The 20610-nt window shown below is 37.9% G+C and overlaps 1 protein-coding gene and 1 non-coding gene across 7 annotated transcripts in view; one reads left to right on the top strand and one right to left on the bottom strand.

Moving 5' to 3' along the window:
• The window catches only part of NEK4 (NIMA related kinase 4), a 56207-nt gene that overhangs the window by 19460 nt on the left and 16137 nt on the right, over window positions 1–20610 (bottom strand). For 5 of the 6 annotated variants that reach the window (XM_029243943.1, XM_029243944.1, XM_029243940.1 and 2 more), the window contains 7 exons: window positions 19252–19393; window positions 16629–17036; window positions 10721–10870; window positions 10017–10166; window positions 9487–9553; window positions 8625–8734; window positions 7413–7501 (listed from right to left, as the gene is read on the bottom strand). In XM_029243943.1, the coding sequence (XP_029099776.1) occupies window positions 7413–7501; window positions 8625–8734; window positions 9487–9553; window positions 10017–10166; window positions 10721–10870; window positions 16629–17036; window positions 19252–19393 (1116 nt within the window). The remainder of the gene's footprint in view (window positions 1–7412; window positions 7502–8624; window positions 8735–9486; window positions 9554–10016; window positions 10167–10720; window positions 10871–16628; window positions 17037–19251; window positions 19394–20610) is intronic. The other variant, XM_029243946.1, reaches the window with a different exon arrangement.
• Window positions 14056–14128, top strand: TRNAG-UCC. The gene has a single exon. It is a non-coding gene; the product is annotated as a tRNA-Gly (tRNA).

A 20610-nucleotide genomic window follows, 5' to 3' on the forward strand; every position in this document is an offset into this window, starting at 1 on the left:
ACAGAAAACCCACAGTCTTTCTTGCCTGAAAAACCAAAGGACAGAGTTCGAGACCACCACTGCCAGCAGAAAGTGAGAGGAGAATCTTGGAAAGGAGAGAGAGAGAAAGACAAGGTCCCAGGTTTTGCGTATAAATTCCGCCCAACTATTTCTAAGTAACTTAACTATATCCAAGTACAAAGTTCAAGAATATTTAAAGAAATATAAAAATATCAGCAATTAATGGGATAAAATTGACAATGTCTGGCATCACGTCAAAAATACCAGACATGAGGGCTTCCCTGGTGGCGCAGTGGTTGAGAGTCCGCCTGCCGATGCAGGGGCGCGGGTTTGTGACCCGGTCCGGGAAGATCCCACATGCCGCGGAGCGGCTGGGCCTGTGAGCCATGGCTGCTGGGCCTGCGCGTCCGGAGCCTGTACTCCGCAACAGGAGAGGCCACAACAGTGAGAGGCCCGCGTACCGTAAAAAAAAAAAAAAAAAAAAAAAAAAATAGCAGAAATGCAAAGCAGGAAAATAGCACACAATTATGAAGAGAAAAAAATAAGTTAATAGAAATAGATCCAGAAGTGATACAAGTGACAGAATTAGTAAATAAGGACATTAAAATGGTTATTAAACATATATTCCATATGACCAAGGTAAAGGAAACACCAACATGTTAAGGAGAGGCAATGAAGATATAAAAAGGACCCAAATTGAACTACAAATGATAAGTACAATGTGTTGAATATGTGGGATGGGATTAACAAATTAGATACTGCAGGAGAAAAGATTAGTGAACTCAAAGATACAGCAATAGAATCTACAAAAAAATGGAACAGATGGGAATTCCCTGGCAGTCTTGTGGTTAGGACTCCATGCTTTCACTGCCGAGGGCATGGGTTCATTCCCTGGTCAGGGAACTAAGATCCCACAAGCCACACCGTGTGGCCAGAAAAAAAAAAAAAGGAACAGAGAAAAAAAGACTAAAGAAAAAAAAGAATATGATTAGTGACCTGTGGGATAACTTTAAGCAATCTAATATACATGTAATCAGAATCCTTAGGAGGGCAGGAGGGGGTCCAAAAAAATACTTGAAGAAATAATGGCGAAACTGTTTCCACCAATGAAAACTATAAACCCACAGATCTAAGAAGACATTTTATAAGAATTCTGAATGAAACCCAGATGTGTTCATTAAAAGAGAATTTTAGCTCTTGCATATACCAAAAACCATTTACAATGTTATCAATGACAGTACTACAGGTCTGAATGCTACTATAAATGTACATTTAAAATTAATTCATAAACAAATGGGACCTAATCAAGCTTATAAGCTTTTGCACAGCAACAGAAACCATAAAAAAAAATGAAAAGATAACCTACAGACTGGGAGAAAATATTTGCAAACTATGCAACTGACAAGGGATTAATTTCCAAAATATAAAAACAGCTCATACAATTCAATAACAACAACATAAAACAACCCAATCAAAAAATGGGCAGAAGACCTAAATAGACATTTCTCCAAAGAAGACACAAAGATGGCCAATAGGCACAAGAAAAGATGTTCAACATCACTAATTATTAGAGAAATGCAAATCAAAACTACAATGAGGTACCACCTCACACGGGTCAGAATGGCCATCATTAAAAAGTCTACAAATAATAAATGCTGGAAATCCAAAGAGAAACACGCCAAGACACATATTAATCAAACTGTCAAAAATTAAATACAAAGAAAACATATTAAAAGCAGCAAGGGAAAAACAACAAATAACACACAAGGGAATCCCCATAAGGTTAACAGCTGATCTTTCAGCAGAAACTCTGCAAGCCAGAAGGGAATGGCAGGACATATTTAAAGTGATGAAGGAGAAAAACCTACAACCAAGATTACTCTACCCAGCAAGGATCTCATTCAGATTTGATGGAGAAATTAAAACCTTTACAGACAAGCAAAAGCTGAGAGAGTTCAGCACCACCAAACCAGCTTTACAACAAATGCTAAAGGAACTTCTCTAGGCAAGAAACACAAGAGAAGGAAAAGACCGACAATAACAAACCCAAAACAATTAAGAAAATGGGAATAGGAACAAACATATCGATAATTACCTTAAATGTAAATGGATTAAATGCTCCCACCAAAAGACACAGACTGGCTGAATGCATACAAAAACAAGACCCATATATATGCTGTCTACAAGAGACCCACTTCAGACCTAGAGACACATACAGACTGAAAGTAAGGGGATGGAAAAAGATATTCCATGCAAATGGAAACCAAAAGAAATCTGGAGTAGCAATTCTCATATCAGACAAAATAGACTTTAAAATAAAGACTATTAGAAGAGACAAAGAAGGACACTACATAATGATCAAGGGATCGATCTAAGAAGAAGATATAACAATTGTAAATATTTATGCACCCAACCTAGGAGCACCGCAATACATAAGGCAAATACTAACAGCCATAAGAGGGGAAATTGACAGTAACACATTCATAGTAGGGGACTTTAACACCCCACTTTCACCAATGGACAGATCATCCAAAATGAAAATACATAAGGAAACACAAGCTTTAAATGATACATTAAACAAGATGGACTTAATTGATATTTATAGGACATTCCATCCAAAAACAACAGAATACACATTTTTCTCAAGTGCTCATGGAACATTCTCCAGGATAGATCATATCTTGGGTCACAAATCAAGCCTTGGTAAATTTAAGAAAATTGAAATTGTATCAAGTATCTTTTCCGACCACAATGCTATGAGACTAGATATCAATTACAGGAAAAGATCTGTAAAAAATACAAACACATGGAGGCTAAACAATACACTACTTAATAACGAAGGGATCACTGAAGAAATCAAAGAGGAAATTAAAAAATACCTAGAAACAAATGACAATGGAGACAGGACGACCCAAAACCTATGGGATGCAGTGAAAGCCGTCCTAAGAGGGAAGTTTATAGCAATACAATCCTACCTTAAGAAACAGGAAACATCTCGAATAAACAACCTAACCTTGCACCTAAGCAATTAGAGAAAGAAGAACAAAAAAACCCCAAAGTTAGCAGAAGGAAAGAAATCAGAAAAATCAGATCAGAAATAAATGAAAAAGAAATGAAGGAAACGATAGCAAAGATCAATAAAACTAAAAGTTGGTTCTTTGAGAAGATAAACAAAATTGATACACCATTAGCCAGACTCATCAAGAAAAAAAGGGAGAAGACTCAAATCAATAGAATTAGAAATGAAAAAGGAGAAGTAACAACTGACACTGCAGAAATACAAAAGATCATGAGAGATTACTACAAGCAACTCTATGCCAATAAAATGGACAACCTAGAAGAAATGGACAAATTCTTAGAAATGCACAACCTGTCAAGACTGAATCAGGAAGAAATAGAAAATATGAACAGACCAATCACAAGCACTGAAATTGAAAGTGTGATTAAAAATCTTCCAACAAACAAAAGCCCAGGACCAGATGGCTTCACAGGCGAATTCTATCAAACATTTAGAGAAGAGCTAACACCTATCCTTCTCAAACTCTTCCAAAATATAGCAGAGGGAGGAACACTCCCAAACTCATTCTACAAGGCCACCATCACCCTGATACCAAAACCAGACAAGGATGTAACAAAGAAAGAAAACTACAGGCCAATATCACTGATGAACATAGATGCAAAAATCCTCAACAAAATACTAGCAAACAGAATCCAACAGCATAGTAAAAGGATCATACACCATGATCAAGTGGAGTTTATTCCAGGAATGCAAGGATTCTTCAATATATGCAAATCAATCAACATGATACACCATATTAACAAACTAAAGGAGAAAAACCATATGATCATCTCAATAGATGCAGAGAAAGCTTTCAACAAAATTCAACACCCATTTATGATAAAAACCCTGCAGAAAGTAGGCATAGATGGAACTTTCCTCAACATAATAAAGGCCATATATGACAAACCCACAGCCAACATCGTCCTCAATGGTGAAAAACTGAAAGCATTTCCACTAAGATCAGGAACAAGACAAGGTTGCCCACTCTCACCACTCTTATTCAACATAGTTTTGGAAGTTTTAGCCACAGCAATCAGAGAAGAAAAGGAAATAAAAGGAATACAAATCGGAAAAGAAGTAAAGCTGTCACTCTTTGCAGATGACATGATACTGTACATAGAGAATCCTAAAGATGCCACCAGAAAACTACTAGAGCCAATCAATGAACTTGGTAAAGTAGCAGGATACAAAATTAATGCACAGAAATCTCTGGCATTCCTATACACTAACGATGAAAAATCTGAAAGTGAAATCAAGAAAACACTCCCATTTACCATTGCAACAAAAAGAATAAAATATCTAGGAATAAACCTACCTAAGGAGACAAAAGACCTGTACGCAGAAAATTATAAGACACTGATGAAAGAACTTAAAGATGATACAAATAGATGGAGAGATATACCATGTTCTTGAATTGGAAGAATCAACATTGTGAAAATGACTCTGCTACCCAAAGCAATCTACAGATTCAACGCAACCCCTATCAAACTACCACTGGCATTTTTCAGAGAACTATAACAAAAAATTTCACAATTTGTATGGAAACACAAAAGACCCCGAATAGCCAAAGCAATCTTTTTTTTTTTTTTTTTTTGCGGTATGCGGCCTCTCACTGTTGTGGCCTCTCCCGTTGCGGAGCACAGGCTCCAGACACGCAGGCTCCGGACGCGCAGGCTCAGTGGTCATGGCTCACGGGCCCAGCCGCTCCGTGGCATGTGGGATCTTCCTGGACTGGGGCACGAACCCGTGTCCCCTGCATCGGCAGGCGGACTCTCAACCAGTGTGCCACCAGGGAAGCCCTGGCCGAAGCAATCTTGAGAATGAAAAACGGAGCTGGAGGAATCAGGCTCCCTGACTTCAGACTATACTACAAAGCTACAGTAATCAAGACAGTATGGTACTGGCACAAAAACAGAAAGATAGATCAATGGAACAGGATAGAAAGCCCAGAGATAAACCCACACACATATGGTCACCTTATCTTTGATAAAGGAGGCAGGAATGTACAGTGGAAAAAGGACAGCCTCTTCAATAAGTGGTGCTGGGAAAACTGGACAGGTACATGTAAAAGTATGAGATTAGATCACTCCCTAACACTATACACAAAAATAAGCTCAAAATGGGTTAAAGACCTAAATGTAAGGCCAGAAACTATCAAACTCTTAGAGGAAAACATAGGCAGAACACTCTGACATAAATCACAGCAAGATCCTTTTTGACCCACCTCCTAGAGAAATGGAAATAAAAACAAAAATAAACAAATGGGACCTAATGAAACTCAAAAGCTTTTGCACAGCAAAGGAAACCATAAGCAAGACCAAAAGACAACCCTCAGAATGGGAGAAAATATTTGCAAATGAAGCAACTGACAAAGGATTAATTTCTGAAATTTATAAGCAGCTCATGCAGCTCAATAACAAAAAAATAAACGACCCAATCCAAAAATAGGCAGAAGACCTAAACAGTCATTTCTCCAAAGAAGATATACAGACTGCCAACAAACACATGAAAGAATGCTCAACATCATTAATCATTAGAGAAATTCAAATCAAAACTACAATGAGATATCATCTCACACCAGTCAGAATGGCCATCATCAAAAAATCTAGAAACAATAAATGCTGGAGAGGATGTGGAGAAAAGGGAACACTCTTGCACTGCTGGTGGGAACGTGAATTGGTACAGCCACTATGGAGAACAGTATGGAGGTTCCTTAAAAAACTAAAAATAGAACTACCATATGACCCAGCAATTCCACTACTGGGCATATACCCTGAGAAAACCATAATTCAAAAAGAGTCATGTACCAAAATGTTCATTGCAGCTCTATTTACAGTAGCCTGGAGATGGAAACAACCTAAGCATCCATCATCAGATGAATGGATAAAGAAGATGTGGCACATTTATACAATGGAATATTACTCAGCCATAAAAAGAAACGAAACTGAGCTATTTGTAATGAGGTGGATGGACCTAGAGTCTGTCATACAGAGTGAAGTAAGTCAGAAAGAGAAAGACAAATACCGTATGCTAACATATATATATAGAATTTAAGAAAAAAAAATGTCATGAAGAACCTAGGGGTAAGACAGGACTAAAGACACAGACCTACTAGAGAATGGACTTGAGGATATGGGGAGGGGGAAGGATAAGCTGTGACAAAGCGAGAGAGTGGCATGGACACATATACACTACCAAACGTAAAACAGATAGCTAGTGGGAAGCAGCCGCATAGCACAGGGAGATCAGCTTGGTGCTTTGTGACCACCTAGAGGGGTGGGATAGGGAGTGGGGGAGGGAGGGAGATGCAAGAGGGAAGAGATATGGGAACATATGTATATGTATAACTGATTCACTTTGATATAAAGCAGAAACTAACATACCAATGTAAAGTAATTATACTCCAATAAAGATTAAAAAAAAAAAGGAAAATTGTGTTAGCAACATAAATGGAGAAACAGCAAAAAAAAAAAAAATGCTGGAGAGGATGTGGAGAAAAGGGAACCCTCTTACACTGTTGGTGGGAATGTAAATTGGTGCAGCCATTATGGAAAACAGTATGGAGGTTCCTCAGAAAACTAAAAACAGAGTTGCCATGTGATTCAGCAATTCCACTCCTAGGCATATACCCAGACAAAACTATAATTCGAAAAGATACATGCACCCCTATGTTCATAGCAGCACTATCTACAATAACTAACACATGGAAACAACCTAAATGTCCATTGACAGATGAATGGATAAAGGTGTGAGATAGACAGATAGATACACATACACACACATACATATATATACACATACATACAATGGACTATTACTCAGCCACTAAAAATAATGAAATCATGCCATTCGCAGCAACATGGATGGACCTAGAGGTTATCATACTAAGCAAAGTAAGTCAGAAAGAGAAAGACAAATACCATATGATATCACTTATTTGTGAAATCTAAAGTATGACACAAACAGACATATCTGTGAAACAGAAAGAGACTCAAAGACATGGGAACAGACTTGTGGTTTCCAAGGGGGTTGGGGGTGGGGGAGGGAAGTATTGGGAGTGTGGGATCAGCAGATGCAAACTATTATTTATATGACAGATAAACAGCAAGGTCTTAACTGTATAGCACAGGGAACTCTATTCAATATCCTGTGATAAACCATAATGGAAGAGAATATGAAAAAGAATATATGTATAACTGAGTCAGTTTCTGTACAGCAGAAATTAATACAACATTGTAAATCAACTATACTTCAATAAAATTTTTTAAAGTAAAAAAATAAAATTTAATTAGAATAAAATTAATTCAAACAGAAATAGCTTATGAAAGGAGATAGAAAAATAAGAACTTACCCTTCCTTGGCATCCCCATTTGATTTATCAGTTGAACTTGCAGAAGAACTTAACTCATCCTCAGAGAGACAATGGGTGAGTTTCTTTTCCTATTAATGTTTGGAAATACAAAATTCCACATGACAACACAACCAGAATATAATACATGAAACAATCTTAGATGCAATGCCTAGACACAATGTGCACCCAGGTCCAATTTAACAGGAGAACTATGAATATAAAAATTGAAGTTACTTTACCAAATAATGTCCCAGTTCACCCATGAAGTTCATAAGTGAAGCCTGAGGAACATCAAGGTGAAGTTTTATAAGGTCCTGGAAAGTCTCAGCTATGAAGAAATTTCCTTTCCAGAGGAGAGCAGACAAACAGTTCTGGTGTTTGAACTTCTAAGCAGAGGGCTGGTACCATAAGGAATGTTGGCATTTTAAACTAGACAGAATGCCACCTAAATAAAAAGTAACCTCAGTTTGCTCACCCATGATACTCATTGTTAAATGCTTTAAAGGATTACCTGATATAATTACACACAAATGTTACAACTTTTGAAAATAAAGAGCATCATTTTAATTAGTGAAGCAACTAAATCACACACTACTGTTAAAGGAAAAAAACCTTCATTACTTTCAAGGGCAGGAAGTTTCTTTTTTAAAAAAAGTAATTATATGCTCCTAGAAATGTCAAAAACTGGAATACAGAAAACTGAATAATTATTCCCAGGGTATTATTACACAAAAAAGTGAACGTGGTTAAAAACTTGCAATTATCCATTTACCCACCAAATGGTGCCCCTACATTATCCCTGGGTGGAAAGGTAAGGTACTTTGACACAAACAGGAAACAAAGGAAGGATCAGCAAGTGAGACTAAAATCTGGCCAGGTCGTTTGGTATATTATTAACACAGCAGAATAAGCAAAGTGTTGCCTAGTGGAAGCCCTTTGGAAGTCTTGTTTAAAAGACTGCCTAAGAAAGATATTAACTAGGCTGTCAGTTGTTTACAAGAGCACCTGAAAAGTCCATCCCCTTAATGAAGGAAACAAAATCCTTTTAATTATTATTGACCAGTTCTTTTTCTTATCAGAGAAGTGTGAAAAGTGTAACTTAAGTCAGCACTATCCCAGGAATAAATAGAGCTGGCATTTATGAGGTTTACCATTATTAGGCTTGCCAGATGTAGACATGTCTACCTTTTACCTTCGGACTATGTAATGTACCTGAGCAATGCTGTAGTCAGAAGACAACCATTGAGCAGGGGTAGGGTGGCCTTCCTCTTGTGGTTTCCCTGGCCCCGCTGGACTCAGAGAAACTCTCCTCAGTGAAGGGCCTGAAAAAGTGACAACCCGCAGCAGTTGTTTATGGTGGGCTGGCCTCAATAGAAGAGGGCTTTGCACAGTTTATGGAAGATACCCCAGCAAGGGCCAGCCTAGAAGGAACTCAGACAGCATATTCATCATCACTCTGGTGTCTGACACCTCAGTTCAAATCTCAGGTCTAGGTCTACCAGCCCTGTGACCTTGGGCAAGTTACTTAACCCCTCTGACCCTCAGTCTCCTCCGCTGCAAAATATGAAATGAGATAATGCCCTTAAAATACTTAGCATAATGTTTGAGACATTGTCAGCATTCAATAAATGGAAACTGCTAGAATATGTTTTCTTTAGATAATAGTAATAGGAATGATCACAGCCCTCAGCCCAGGGCAGTACCATTCTCCTGGCTTCCTCTCTCTGTTCCTGAGAAGAGAGCACTTCTCTGACCAACAGACTCGGAACATGGAAACAAAGTAAACACTCGCCTGACTGCTTTCCTGTCTGAAATCTCCCAGGAGTTACTGTCACTCAAAGCTCTCTTGCTCTCTTTTTAGAGTCCTCTTTCTCTAATAACACAAGTTCCAGATCCAATACTACGCCAATTTTTTAAAAGGCTTGACTAGGAAATTTCAAAAATTCTTCTAAATTGGTTTCCCAAATGGATTACTGATGCTGGAAATTCTTAACACCTCACAATCAGTACCAATGCTATGTCCATGAGCCATACCAATAACCTCCAATAGATGAAGGAAAGAGAAAAACTTTACCTGAGGGGAAGATCTCTTCCTGTGACTGCTTTAGTCGCCTCCTCTCTCTTGCTGATAATGGGCGGTCCTTTTAAAGAAAGTCAGTTACTTCCATTCCTATTCACTGTTCTTACAATACTACAATGCATGACATATCATCCAGCACTACAGGAAAGGCCCTGCACAGGTCTTTAAGGGAGTGTCCATTTGAAACCAGTTCACATCAGGCTTACAACTCCTAGCTAGGATGATCACAGCCCTCATTTCTAGGAAGAGCTCATCTTTGGAAGGGCAAGTAGGTATTTCTGCATTTCCTACATTCAGAATCCACTTGGTCTCCTTAATTAACCGGAAGTGACCAGCCCTGAAACAACAGAATCTGTCCATTTCAATCAAAGCTTCTGTTGAGAATCACAAATTTGCGCTTTCCAGTGTTTGGCAAAAAGCAGGGCTAAGATGTTTTAATATAGAACTTCACAATATATGCAGGATTTACAACCAAAAAGTTTTATAATAAAGCTTAAAAAAATCCAACATAGACTCCTACAAACCTTTGATGATGATATCTCACTGTTCCTCGAACTGCTCACAGACCCAGTGACCACTCTACTTTGGTTTTCAGCATCTTTTTGTGTTGATGTGACATCCACTTTTCCAACAGTAGAAAGAGAAGGCAAAAGACGAGGAGGAGTCTCTTGGAACTTCCATAATTAACAAAGAGAGGGAGATTATCAGTGTCACATACATCTACCTCCAAAGGTCCCCCATCGGTAAATCTATGTATTTGTCAGTGATTCCCTCTCAAAAACTTTAAAACATTGCATTTGGGCGGGGGGGCAGGGGGCGGAGGGGAAGAAACTCTGCCAAAAGTGAATGACCACTTAAGAAGCTTATAGAGAGGGTGCCTGTGAAAGTTACTTCCAGAAATGAGGGGTTGCCACGATCTTATGCAGAAGTTGAGGGCGAAACTGTTCATTAATATGACATAAGAGGAATCAGAGATTTACCTTTTTTGGCCTGTTCCTTTAACTCTCAAAATGAGCTGTCCATCCTTGCTGGAGAAGATAAAACCCTACTCTGCTTCCAACTCACTGACATTTGATAACTAATATTTAGCATTTCTACCCTTCTTTATATGTTCCTTGCATTATGTATGTGCCTTTTTAGCACATCATTCTAAATAGAAATGAAGTTTCCTAAAGTCTGTTTCCCAAGCAGCAGCACAATGACTTATTCCAAAGAGATCTCTGCTGACCTGTCTCTTTTCCTCACTATGCTCAGTATGTTCTCTTTTCTTCTGCCGCCGCTGTTGAGACAGGAAAGGTTCAGACCCAGAGCTGTGTGGCTGTAAAGCTGGGTGGATTCTGTCCTGTTTTTCTATAACACATTCACCAGCAACTTGATCCTTAAAAATAATAAAATGAAACAAACAAAATAGAATAATGAAACAGTCTTTTGAACTTCCAAATAGCCAAACCTGCCATATCTACTTCTAAAATTATAAATGAAAGAAGGAGGAGCTGTCTTTTTCAAAATGAATGCTTATTTTCAGTGTTGACAGGCAAAGACACAATGATGGCATCAGTTATCTACATATTCTGGGTTTCCTTCTCTTTTCCCAAATAAAAATAATTATTTTAATTAAATTACTCAGATTGCTATTAACCTGAAACTACCAATGTTCCTTTAGTTTTTTAAAAATCTTTTTATAACTTTTAATAGGTTTGCAATTCAGAAAACTAACAAATGTTTTAAATGAAATCCAATTTAATATACACATACTTCCCAAGTAAACATTAGTTATTTGGATGCCCTCTAAAAAGCACCATGAAAAGATCACGAGCTTGGATTCAGATGGAGTCATATCTCCCTGAACCTCTGTTTCCTTATCTATAAATGGGTATAATGCGTCACACCCATCATGTGACTACTGAAGGATTAGAGGAGGTTGTGCACTATAGTACTTAAGATCACATCTAGCACATATTAGATGCTCAGAAACCAGGAGCTATTACTAGCAGTAGTAAAGATAAAATAAGTTAACTTTTAAATTATGAAGATCACCAAGGACTTAGTGTTTTATTTGGATAGCTGGTTTTAGAAACTAATGCACACCAAACATGAAAATAAAATAGCTTCTTACATTAATTTTTTTTTTTTTTTTTTTTTGCGGTACACGGGCCTCTCACTGTTGTAGCCTCTCCCGTTGCGGAGCACAGGCTCCGGACGCGCAGGCTCAGTGGCCATGGCTCACAGGCCCAGCCGCTCCGCAGCATGTGGGATCTTCCAGACCAGGGCACGAACCTGTGTCCCCTGCATCGGCAGGTGGACTCTCAACCACTGCACCACCAGGGAAGCCCAATCAACACATTTTTATCAAGAGCCCACTATGTGGTACATTTTAGAAAAAGGAACAGTGTGATATGCTAGCTATGCAAGGATACCCAGATAATAAACAGTAACTGATTTAATTCTGAAGAGTGAAATAAATGTTTCTCTGCTGGTATTAAGTATAGAATATTCAAAATAAAGCTTATACATATAAGAGTACCTGAACAAATGACTTAAGGAGTTTCTCCATGAAATCCAATTGGTCCTAAAAAAAGTTCTTCCACTTTTATCAACAACAGAATAACAATAACAACAACAAAGAAATGCTAGACATGAAATTCTATCAAAAAAACAAAAAAATCTACTCTAAAAGCCTGATGTAAGAAACATATTTGATCAGGTACAAGACAGGGATGTCCATTCTTATCACTCCTATTCAACACTGTACTAGAGGTTCTAGCCAGGGCAATCAGACAAGAAAAAATAAATAAATAAAAGAAATCCAGATTGAAAAGGAAAAATCTCTATTTGCAGATGATGTGATACTGTATTCAGAAAATTCTAAGGAGTCCATTATTAAAAAGTTATTAGAACCAATAAATGAGTTAAGTAAGGCTGTAGGATATAAAGACAATATATAAAAATTAATTGTATTTCTATACACAAGCAATGAAAACTATGAAAATCATTCCATTTACAATAGTATCAGAAGGAACAAAATACTTAAATTTACTTATTTACTTTTGGCTGCGTTGGGTCTTCGTTGCTGCGCACACTTTCTCTAGTTGTGGCAAGCAGGGGCTACTCTTAGTTGCAGTGTGCAGGCTTCTCACTGCAGTGGCTTCTCTTGTTGTAGAGCATGGGTTCTAGGCACGCAGGCTTCCGTAGCTGTGGTGCACGGGCTTAGTTGCTCCACGGCATGTGGGACCTTCCCCGCCCAGGGCTCAAACCCATGTCCCCTGCACTGGTAGGCAGATTCTTAACCAATGCGCCACAAGGGAAGCCAATGGAACAAAATACTTAGAAATGAATTTAACAAAAGAAGTGCAAGACTTATACACTTAAAACAACAAAACATCATTGTAAGAAACTGAAGAAGACCTAAAGAAAATAGAAAGATATCCTATGTTCATGAGTTGGAAGATACATATTGAGATAGCAATAATCTGCAAATAATCTACAGATTCAATAAAATCCCTGTCAAAACCCCAGGCTTTTTTGCAGAAATTGACAAGCTAATCTTAAAATTCATATGGAAATGCAAAGGACCCCATATAGCCAAAACAGTATTGAAAATTAAGAATAAAGTTGGAAGACTTAACCTTCCCGATTTCAAAACTTACTACAGTGAATTCCCTAGTGGCCTAGTGGTTAGGATTTCGGATTTTCACTGCTGTGGCCCGGATGCAATCCCTAGTCAGGGAACTGAGATCCTGTAAGCCGCACAGCATGGCCAAAAAAAAAAAAAAAACACTTACTATAAACCTACAGTAATTGTGTTACTGACATATGGATAGAAAAATCAGTGGTACAGAATTGAGAGTATAAAATTAAATGATCATATTTAGGGTCTACTGATTTTCAATGAGGGTCCCAAGAAAATTCAATGGGAAAAGAATAATCTTTTAACAAATGGTACTGGGACAAGTGGATATCTACATACAAAAGAATGAAGTAGAACCCTTTCTTCACATCACACACAAAAATTAACTCAAAATAGATCTCAGACCTAAATGTAAGAGTTAAAATTATGAACTCTTAAAAGAAATTATGGGAGAAATCTTCATGACACTAAAAGCAGAAGCAACAAAAGAAAAAATAGACAAAACTAGATTTCATCAAATTTTAAAACTTTTATGCTCCAAAGGACACCATCAAGAAAGTGAAGATGGGGGACTTCCCTGGGGGTCCAGTGGTAAAGAATCCACCTTCCAATGCAGGGGACGCAGGTTCAATCCCTGGTTGGGGAACTAAGATCCCACATGCTGTGGGGCAACTACGCCTGCGTGCCACAACTACTGAGCTCGCACGCCTCAACGAGAGAGCCCACATGCTGCAAACTACAGAGCCCACGCTTTCTGGAGCCTACACACCCTAGAGCCCATGTGCCACAACTAGAGAGAAGACTGCGCGCCACAACGAAAGACGCCGCACGCCTCAACAAAGGCCCCGCGTGCTGCAACTAAGACCCAACGCAGCCAAAAAAGTAATAAAGAAAAAATAAATAAATAATAAAAAAATGAAAGTGAAGATGAGACTTCCCTGGTGGTCCAGTGGTTAAGACTCTGCACTTCCACTGCAGGGGGCACAGGTTCGATCCCTGGTCAGGGAACTAAGATCCCACATGCTGCATGGTGCAGTCAAAATAAAATAAAATAAAATATACTTTAAAAAGAAAGTGAAGACAATCCATAGAATGGGAGACAGTATTTTTGAATCTTATATCTGATAGGGGACTGACATTTGTAACTGATAAAGAACTCCTACTACTCAACAATAAAAAGATAAATAAACCAATTTAAAAATGGGCAAAGGATTTGAATAGATATTTCTCCAAAGTAGGTATAAAAATGGCCAATAAGCCATGAAAAGATGCTCAACATTAGTCATTAGGGAGGTGCAAATCAAAGCCACAATAAGATACCACTTCCAGGATGGCTAGAATCAAAAACAAAACAAAACAAAACAAAAAACACAGAAAATAAGTGTTGGTGAGGATGTGGAGAAATTACAACTCTCATACATTGCTGATGGGAAGTAAAATGATATAGTTGCTTTGGAAAACAGTTCTGCAGTTCCTCAGAAAGTTAAACATAGGGCTTCCCTGGTGGCACAGTGGTTGAGAGTCCGCCTGCCAATGCAGGGGACACGGGTTCGTGCCCTGGTCTGGGAACATCCCACATGCCGTGGAGCGGCTGGGCCAGTGAGCCATGGCTGCTGAGCCTGCGCGTCCAGAGCCTGTGCTCCGCAATGGGAGAGGCCACAACAGTGAGAGGCCTGCATACCGCAAAAAAAAAAAAAAAAAAAAGTTAAACATAGAGTCACCATATGATCCAGCAATTCCACTCCTAGGTATATACCCAAGAGAACTGAAAACATATGTCTACACAAAAACTTGTACACGAATGTTCAAAGCAACTTTATCCACAGTGAAAAGTGAAAACAACTCAAATGTTCATCAACTGATGAATAGATAAATAAAATATGAAATATACATACGGTAGAATTTATTTGGCAATAAAAAGAAATGAAATACTGGTACAGACTACAACATGCATATAACCTTGAAAGCATTATGCTAAATAAAAGAAGCCAGATACAAAAGGCCATATCTGTATGATTCCATTTATATGAAATATTGAGAATAGGCAAATTCATACAGACAATGGTTGCCAAGGGCTAGAGACAAGGAGGAATGGAGAGTGACTAGTATTGAGTATGGGGTTTCTTTTTGAGGTGATGGAAATGTTCTAGAAACAGATAATAGCAGTGAATGTACAACTTTATAAATATACTAAAAACCACTGAATTGGCACTTTAAAATTTTTTTAAATAGTTATGGAAAAACATAAAAGAAGCGAACTTGAATATAATTTGACAGTCAAGCAGAACAAGCAGGACATATATAATTTTATCTATAAAGTACTAAGGATTCCAGTGACCAGAGAATGCTTAAGACTAAATTTTGGTTTCAATTCAATGAGTTTAAATGAAAAGAGCATAATACTTGTACTTTTCTATAAAAACAAAACCTTATTAAAAACACTTGAGGGACTTCCCTGGTGGCACAGTGGTTAAGAATCCGCCTGTCAATGCAGGGGACACAGGTTCAAGCCCTGGTCTGGGAAGATCCCACACGCCGTGGAGCAACTAAGCCCGTGCGCCACAACTACTGAGCCTGTGCACTAGAGCCCACGAGCCACAACTACTGAGCCCACGTACCACAACTACTGAAATCTGCGTGCCTAGAGCCCGTGCTCCGCAACAAGAGAACCCACCACAATGAGAAGCCCGTGCACCACAATGAAGAGTAGCCCCTGCTCACTGCAACTAGAGAAAGCCCACACGCAGCAACAAAGACCCAAACAGCCATAAATAAAATAAATAAATAAAAACATTTGACTATAGACATATAAAATAGTTATATATATTTATATAAAAGTGTTAAATATGAAAATGTATGTAATATATAAACTTTAAATATATATAGATTATAAAAATATAGTCAATATATATATTAAATATATTCTTTAAATATTTTACAAATAAAAATGTGAAGTTAATCAAATGTTCTGGCTTTCTAATCCTTAGCTATTACCATGCTTCATCTAATTTAGGCTTCTTTCCATGTTCAAGTAGAAGATACCCTTTAAATTTACTCAGAATAGTCTCTCAGTATCAAAATCCTTTTGTTCCGTTCCTTTTCTTCTCTTCTTCCTTCTCCTTTGGTTCCAACACATAAAATATGTTTTTTTAATTCCTTAACTTAAAAAATCAGACAAATCCACTAACTTTTAAAAGCAAGAAGGAATGTGATATTACCTAATTGTTGGAACTGTCCATTGACTTGCAGGACTTACAAAAGAATGATGTAGAAATAGGAAAAAACACACTAATGGCAAATGGCAAGTACCCTACACCAGGGCACAGAAAGGATCTAAGAATTCCTTGGGTCCTATCCTTTGGTTCTGTCATGTTTAAACTGTTATATGGGAACAACTGATTTTCCTAAAACCACAACTAAAAGCACAACCAAAGAACACAACCCACACCTTTGTAACCACACTTTCCAGTCTTCTTTCTGAAACCAATACCTCGTGCATGTCACTCACCTGGTCCTTTGATAAATTCTGGTCTTTGTTTAGGGGCTGCAGAGGCTTCACTGGGTCATTCCTTTCTCCAGTGACATAGTCAATGGACCATGTGGAAATTCGGTTTCCAGGCTGAGCACTGGATTTAGTGTTATCCTGCAGCCTCTCTTTCACTTGAGAAATAATACATTTACCTTCTAGCTCATTAGAGGCATCTAAGTGTCTTCGTTGATTCTCTTGAACTAAGTTGTTGTTCACTGAGTTCCTCCTTTCTGCAGGTAAGATGTCAATATTCACCCTACTGATCGTAGCTAGCGATTCTGCGGTATTGCTTATGTCTGGTTTGTAGGTGTGGCCTTTCAGACGTGGGGGTGTCTTCAAGGCGCCAATGACTATGGGTTTCTCCTGGGACAAATATTTGTCTTCACCCTGAATGAAAACATGCTTCCAAGTTATTATAGCACTCCTCACACCATATTAGAAAATTAACTCAAGGGGCTTCCCTGGTGGCGCAGTGGTTGGGAGTCTGCCTGCCGATGCAGGGGACACGGGTTCGTGCCCCGGTCCGGAAGGATCCCACATGCCGCAGAGCGGCTAGGCCCATGAGCCATGGCTGCTGAGCCTGCGCGTCTGGAGCCTGTGCTCAGCAACGGGAGAGGCCACAGCAGTGAGAGGCCCGCATACCGCAAAAAAAAAAAATGGAATAGCAGTTTCCTCAGAAAGTTAAACATGGAATAATCATAAGACCCAACAATCCCACTCCCAGGTATTTGTCCCAAGAACTAAAAGTAGGGACTCAGATATTTGTACACTAATGTTTATAGCAGCATTATTCACAACGGCCAGAAGATGGAAACAACCCAAATGTCCATCAGCAGATGAATGGATAAACAAAATGTGGTATATACATACAGCAGAATATTATAAAGCCATAGAAAGGAATGAAATTCTGATACATGCTACAATATGGATAATGTTTGAAAACTTGCTAAGTGAAATAAGCTAGACACAAAAGAACAAATGTTGTATGATTCCATTTATATGAGGTATCTAGAACAGGCAAATTCAGAGAAAGTAGATCAGAGGTTACCAGGGTCTGGGAGTAGAGGCAATGGGGAGTTAGACCTTAATGGGTACAGAATTTCTGTTTGGAACGATGAAAAGGTTTTGGAAGATATGGTGATGGCTGCACAACATTGTGAATGTAATTAAGGCCACGGAATTGTATGCTTAAAAATGGTACAAAATGAAAATAATTAATTAATTAATTAAAAAATGGTACAAAATGGCAAATTTTATATTACTTATATTTTACCATAATAAAATTTTTTTAATGGATCAATAACCTAAATATAAGAGCTAAAACTATAAAAATCCTAGGAGAAGACATAGGCATACATCTTCATGACCTTGGATTTGGCAAGGGATTCTTAGATATGAGCATGGGCAACAAAAGTAAAAAACAAATAAATTAGACTTCATCAAAATTAAAAACATTTGTGCATAAAAGGACGTTATCAAGAAAGTGAAAGGACAACCTAAAGAACGGGAGGAAATATTTGTAAGTCATATATCTGATGAGGGTCTAGTATCTATAATATAGAAAGAACTCTTAGAACTCAATAATAAAAAACAAAAAACCCAATTAAAAAATGGGCAACAGGCTTAATAGATATTTCTCCAAAGAAGGCATTCAAATGGCCAACAAGTTCTATGTCATTAGTCAAATGCAAATCAGAACTACAATAAGATACCACTCCACATCCACTAGGATGGCTAGAATCAGAAAAACAGAAAATAACAAGAGTTGGTGAAGTTGTAGAGAAACTGGAATTCTCAGGGATTGCTGATAAAAACATGAAATGGTGCAACCACAAAGGAAAAACAATGTGGTCATTCCTCAAAAAGTTAAACATAGAATTACCATATGACTCAGCAATTACTCTCCTAGATATTATACCCAAGAGAACTGAAAACAGATACTCAAACATTGTACGTAAATGTTCATAGCAAAAGCCAAAAGGTGAAAACAACCCAATATCTACCAATGAATGAATGGATAAACAAACTGTATTGGAGTATTATTTAGACATAAAAATAAATGAAGTATTGATATACGCTACCTGGATGAACCTCAAAAACATGCTAAGTGAAAGAAGCCAGACACAAAACGTTACATATTGTATGATTCCATTTATATCAAATATTCAGAATAGGCAAACCCATACAAACAGAGAACACTGGTGTTTTACAGGGGCTGGATGGAGGAGGAGTGACGACCTAATGGGTATGAGGTTTCCTTTTGGGGTGATGAAAATGTTTTGGAATGAGACAGAGGTGACGGTCGCACAATACTGTGAATATACTAAATGCAATTAATTGTTCACTTTAAAATGGTTAACTTTATGTTATATAAATTCCACCTCAATTAAAAAAAACTTCTTAAAGTTATTACAGCACTGACTTCATGAACATTTTAATAGGCACTTTGAATACTTCACCAGTATTCCTTCTTTACAATACAAAACTACTTATACAACAGAAATCTAATGAAGCTTAGTCATTTCACATAGAATAACTAGCTTAGGTAACCTATCATTTTAATACAGTTTCTAGAATACATATCCTTTAGAATGAGACGTACCATTACATATGTCTTGGAGCCCTCAGAAGAGTGTGGTTGAGGGGGAACGGCTTCATGACTTAATTCAGCCTTTCCAGAAACCACTGTAGCCACAGGCTTGGATTTAGAGTCATCATTTTTAATATTATTTTTGGAGTTTTTTCTTTATGAGGAAGAAAAGAAGAAAAAGTTATTATCAATACAGTGAAGGTTAAAGGTTTCTATATATATGAGGAAATGTGCATACATGTTACACTCCCTCTTAGAACGGCTTGTTTTATTTCTTTCTTTCTTTTCTTTTCTTTTTTTTTTTCTTTTTTGGCTGTGCCATGTGGCTTGTGGGATCTTAGTTCCCTGACCAGGGATTGAACCCGGGCCCCCTGCAGTGGAAGCGTGGAGTCCTAACCACTGGACTGCCAGGGAATTCCCATAGAACTGCTCCTTTTATAGATAGGAGTCTTCTAAAAACCAGTGGGTGTTCTACAAAACATTTGACCAGTAATCTCCAAAAACAATCAAGGTCATGAAAAACAAAGAAAGTTGAGAAACTGTCAGAGACCCAAGTTGACTAAGGAGAAATGAGGAGTAATATGGTATGCTGGACTGGATCCTGAAGCAGAAAAAGGACACTAGTAGAAAAACTGGTGTAAGCCAAGTGAAGTCTGGATTTAGTCAACATAAGATGCTGATGTTGTTTTCTTAGTTCTGACAAAGGTACCATGGTAACATAAGATGCTGATAGGAGAAACTGGGTGAGGGTTATACAGAAACTCTGTTCTATCTCTGCAACTCTTCTGTAAATACAATATTATTCTAAAATTTAAAACCTATGAAAACTTGCCTCACAATTAGAAGTGCCAGGATAATTTTCATCTTCAAGTTTCACATTTGTAATAATACCACAACTGCTTTGCCAAATTTGAAAGTAAAAATGATTGGTATACTTGGCCTTGACTTGCAGAATAAATGTATACAGGAATAATATCCCCAACTGTTTAAGTGTGAAATTTTCCAATGCAGCTAAACCTCTGGAGAATTCAAGGGGAGCATGAAGACCAGAGCTGCAGAAAGCCAAAGGTCTGTAGGTAGGAAATTATAGGCAATGTAAACAAAAATATGACCCTTCTTTATCCCCCAGGGCCTCTCTAGCATTGCCTCCCAAATTTAACATGTCAAAAGACAAGGACTGTGAAGGTCTTGTCCAGCTCTAAGTCCCAGATCCTAGAACAGCTATTTATGGAGGTAGGACCTGAAAGTCAAAGAAGGAATTCTATCCCCTTGAGAAGTTATATGAGTAAAGAGGGAACCTCTTTATTTTTTAAATGTGACTATTATCTTACACAGCACATAATGATGTAACAATAGGCTTCTTAGATGATC

This window comes from Monodon monoceros, unplaced genomic scaffold, assembly GCF_005190385.1.
Source record: "Monodon monoceros isolate NGI ecotype Baffin Bay Population unplaced genomic scaffold, NGI_Narwhal_1 Super_Scaffold_3, whole genome shotgun sequence".
Taxonomy (NCBI): domain Eukaryota; kingdom Metazoa; phylum Chordata; class Mammalia; order Artiodactyla; family Monodontidae; genus Monodon; species Monodon monoceros.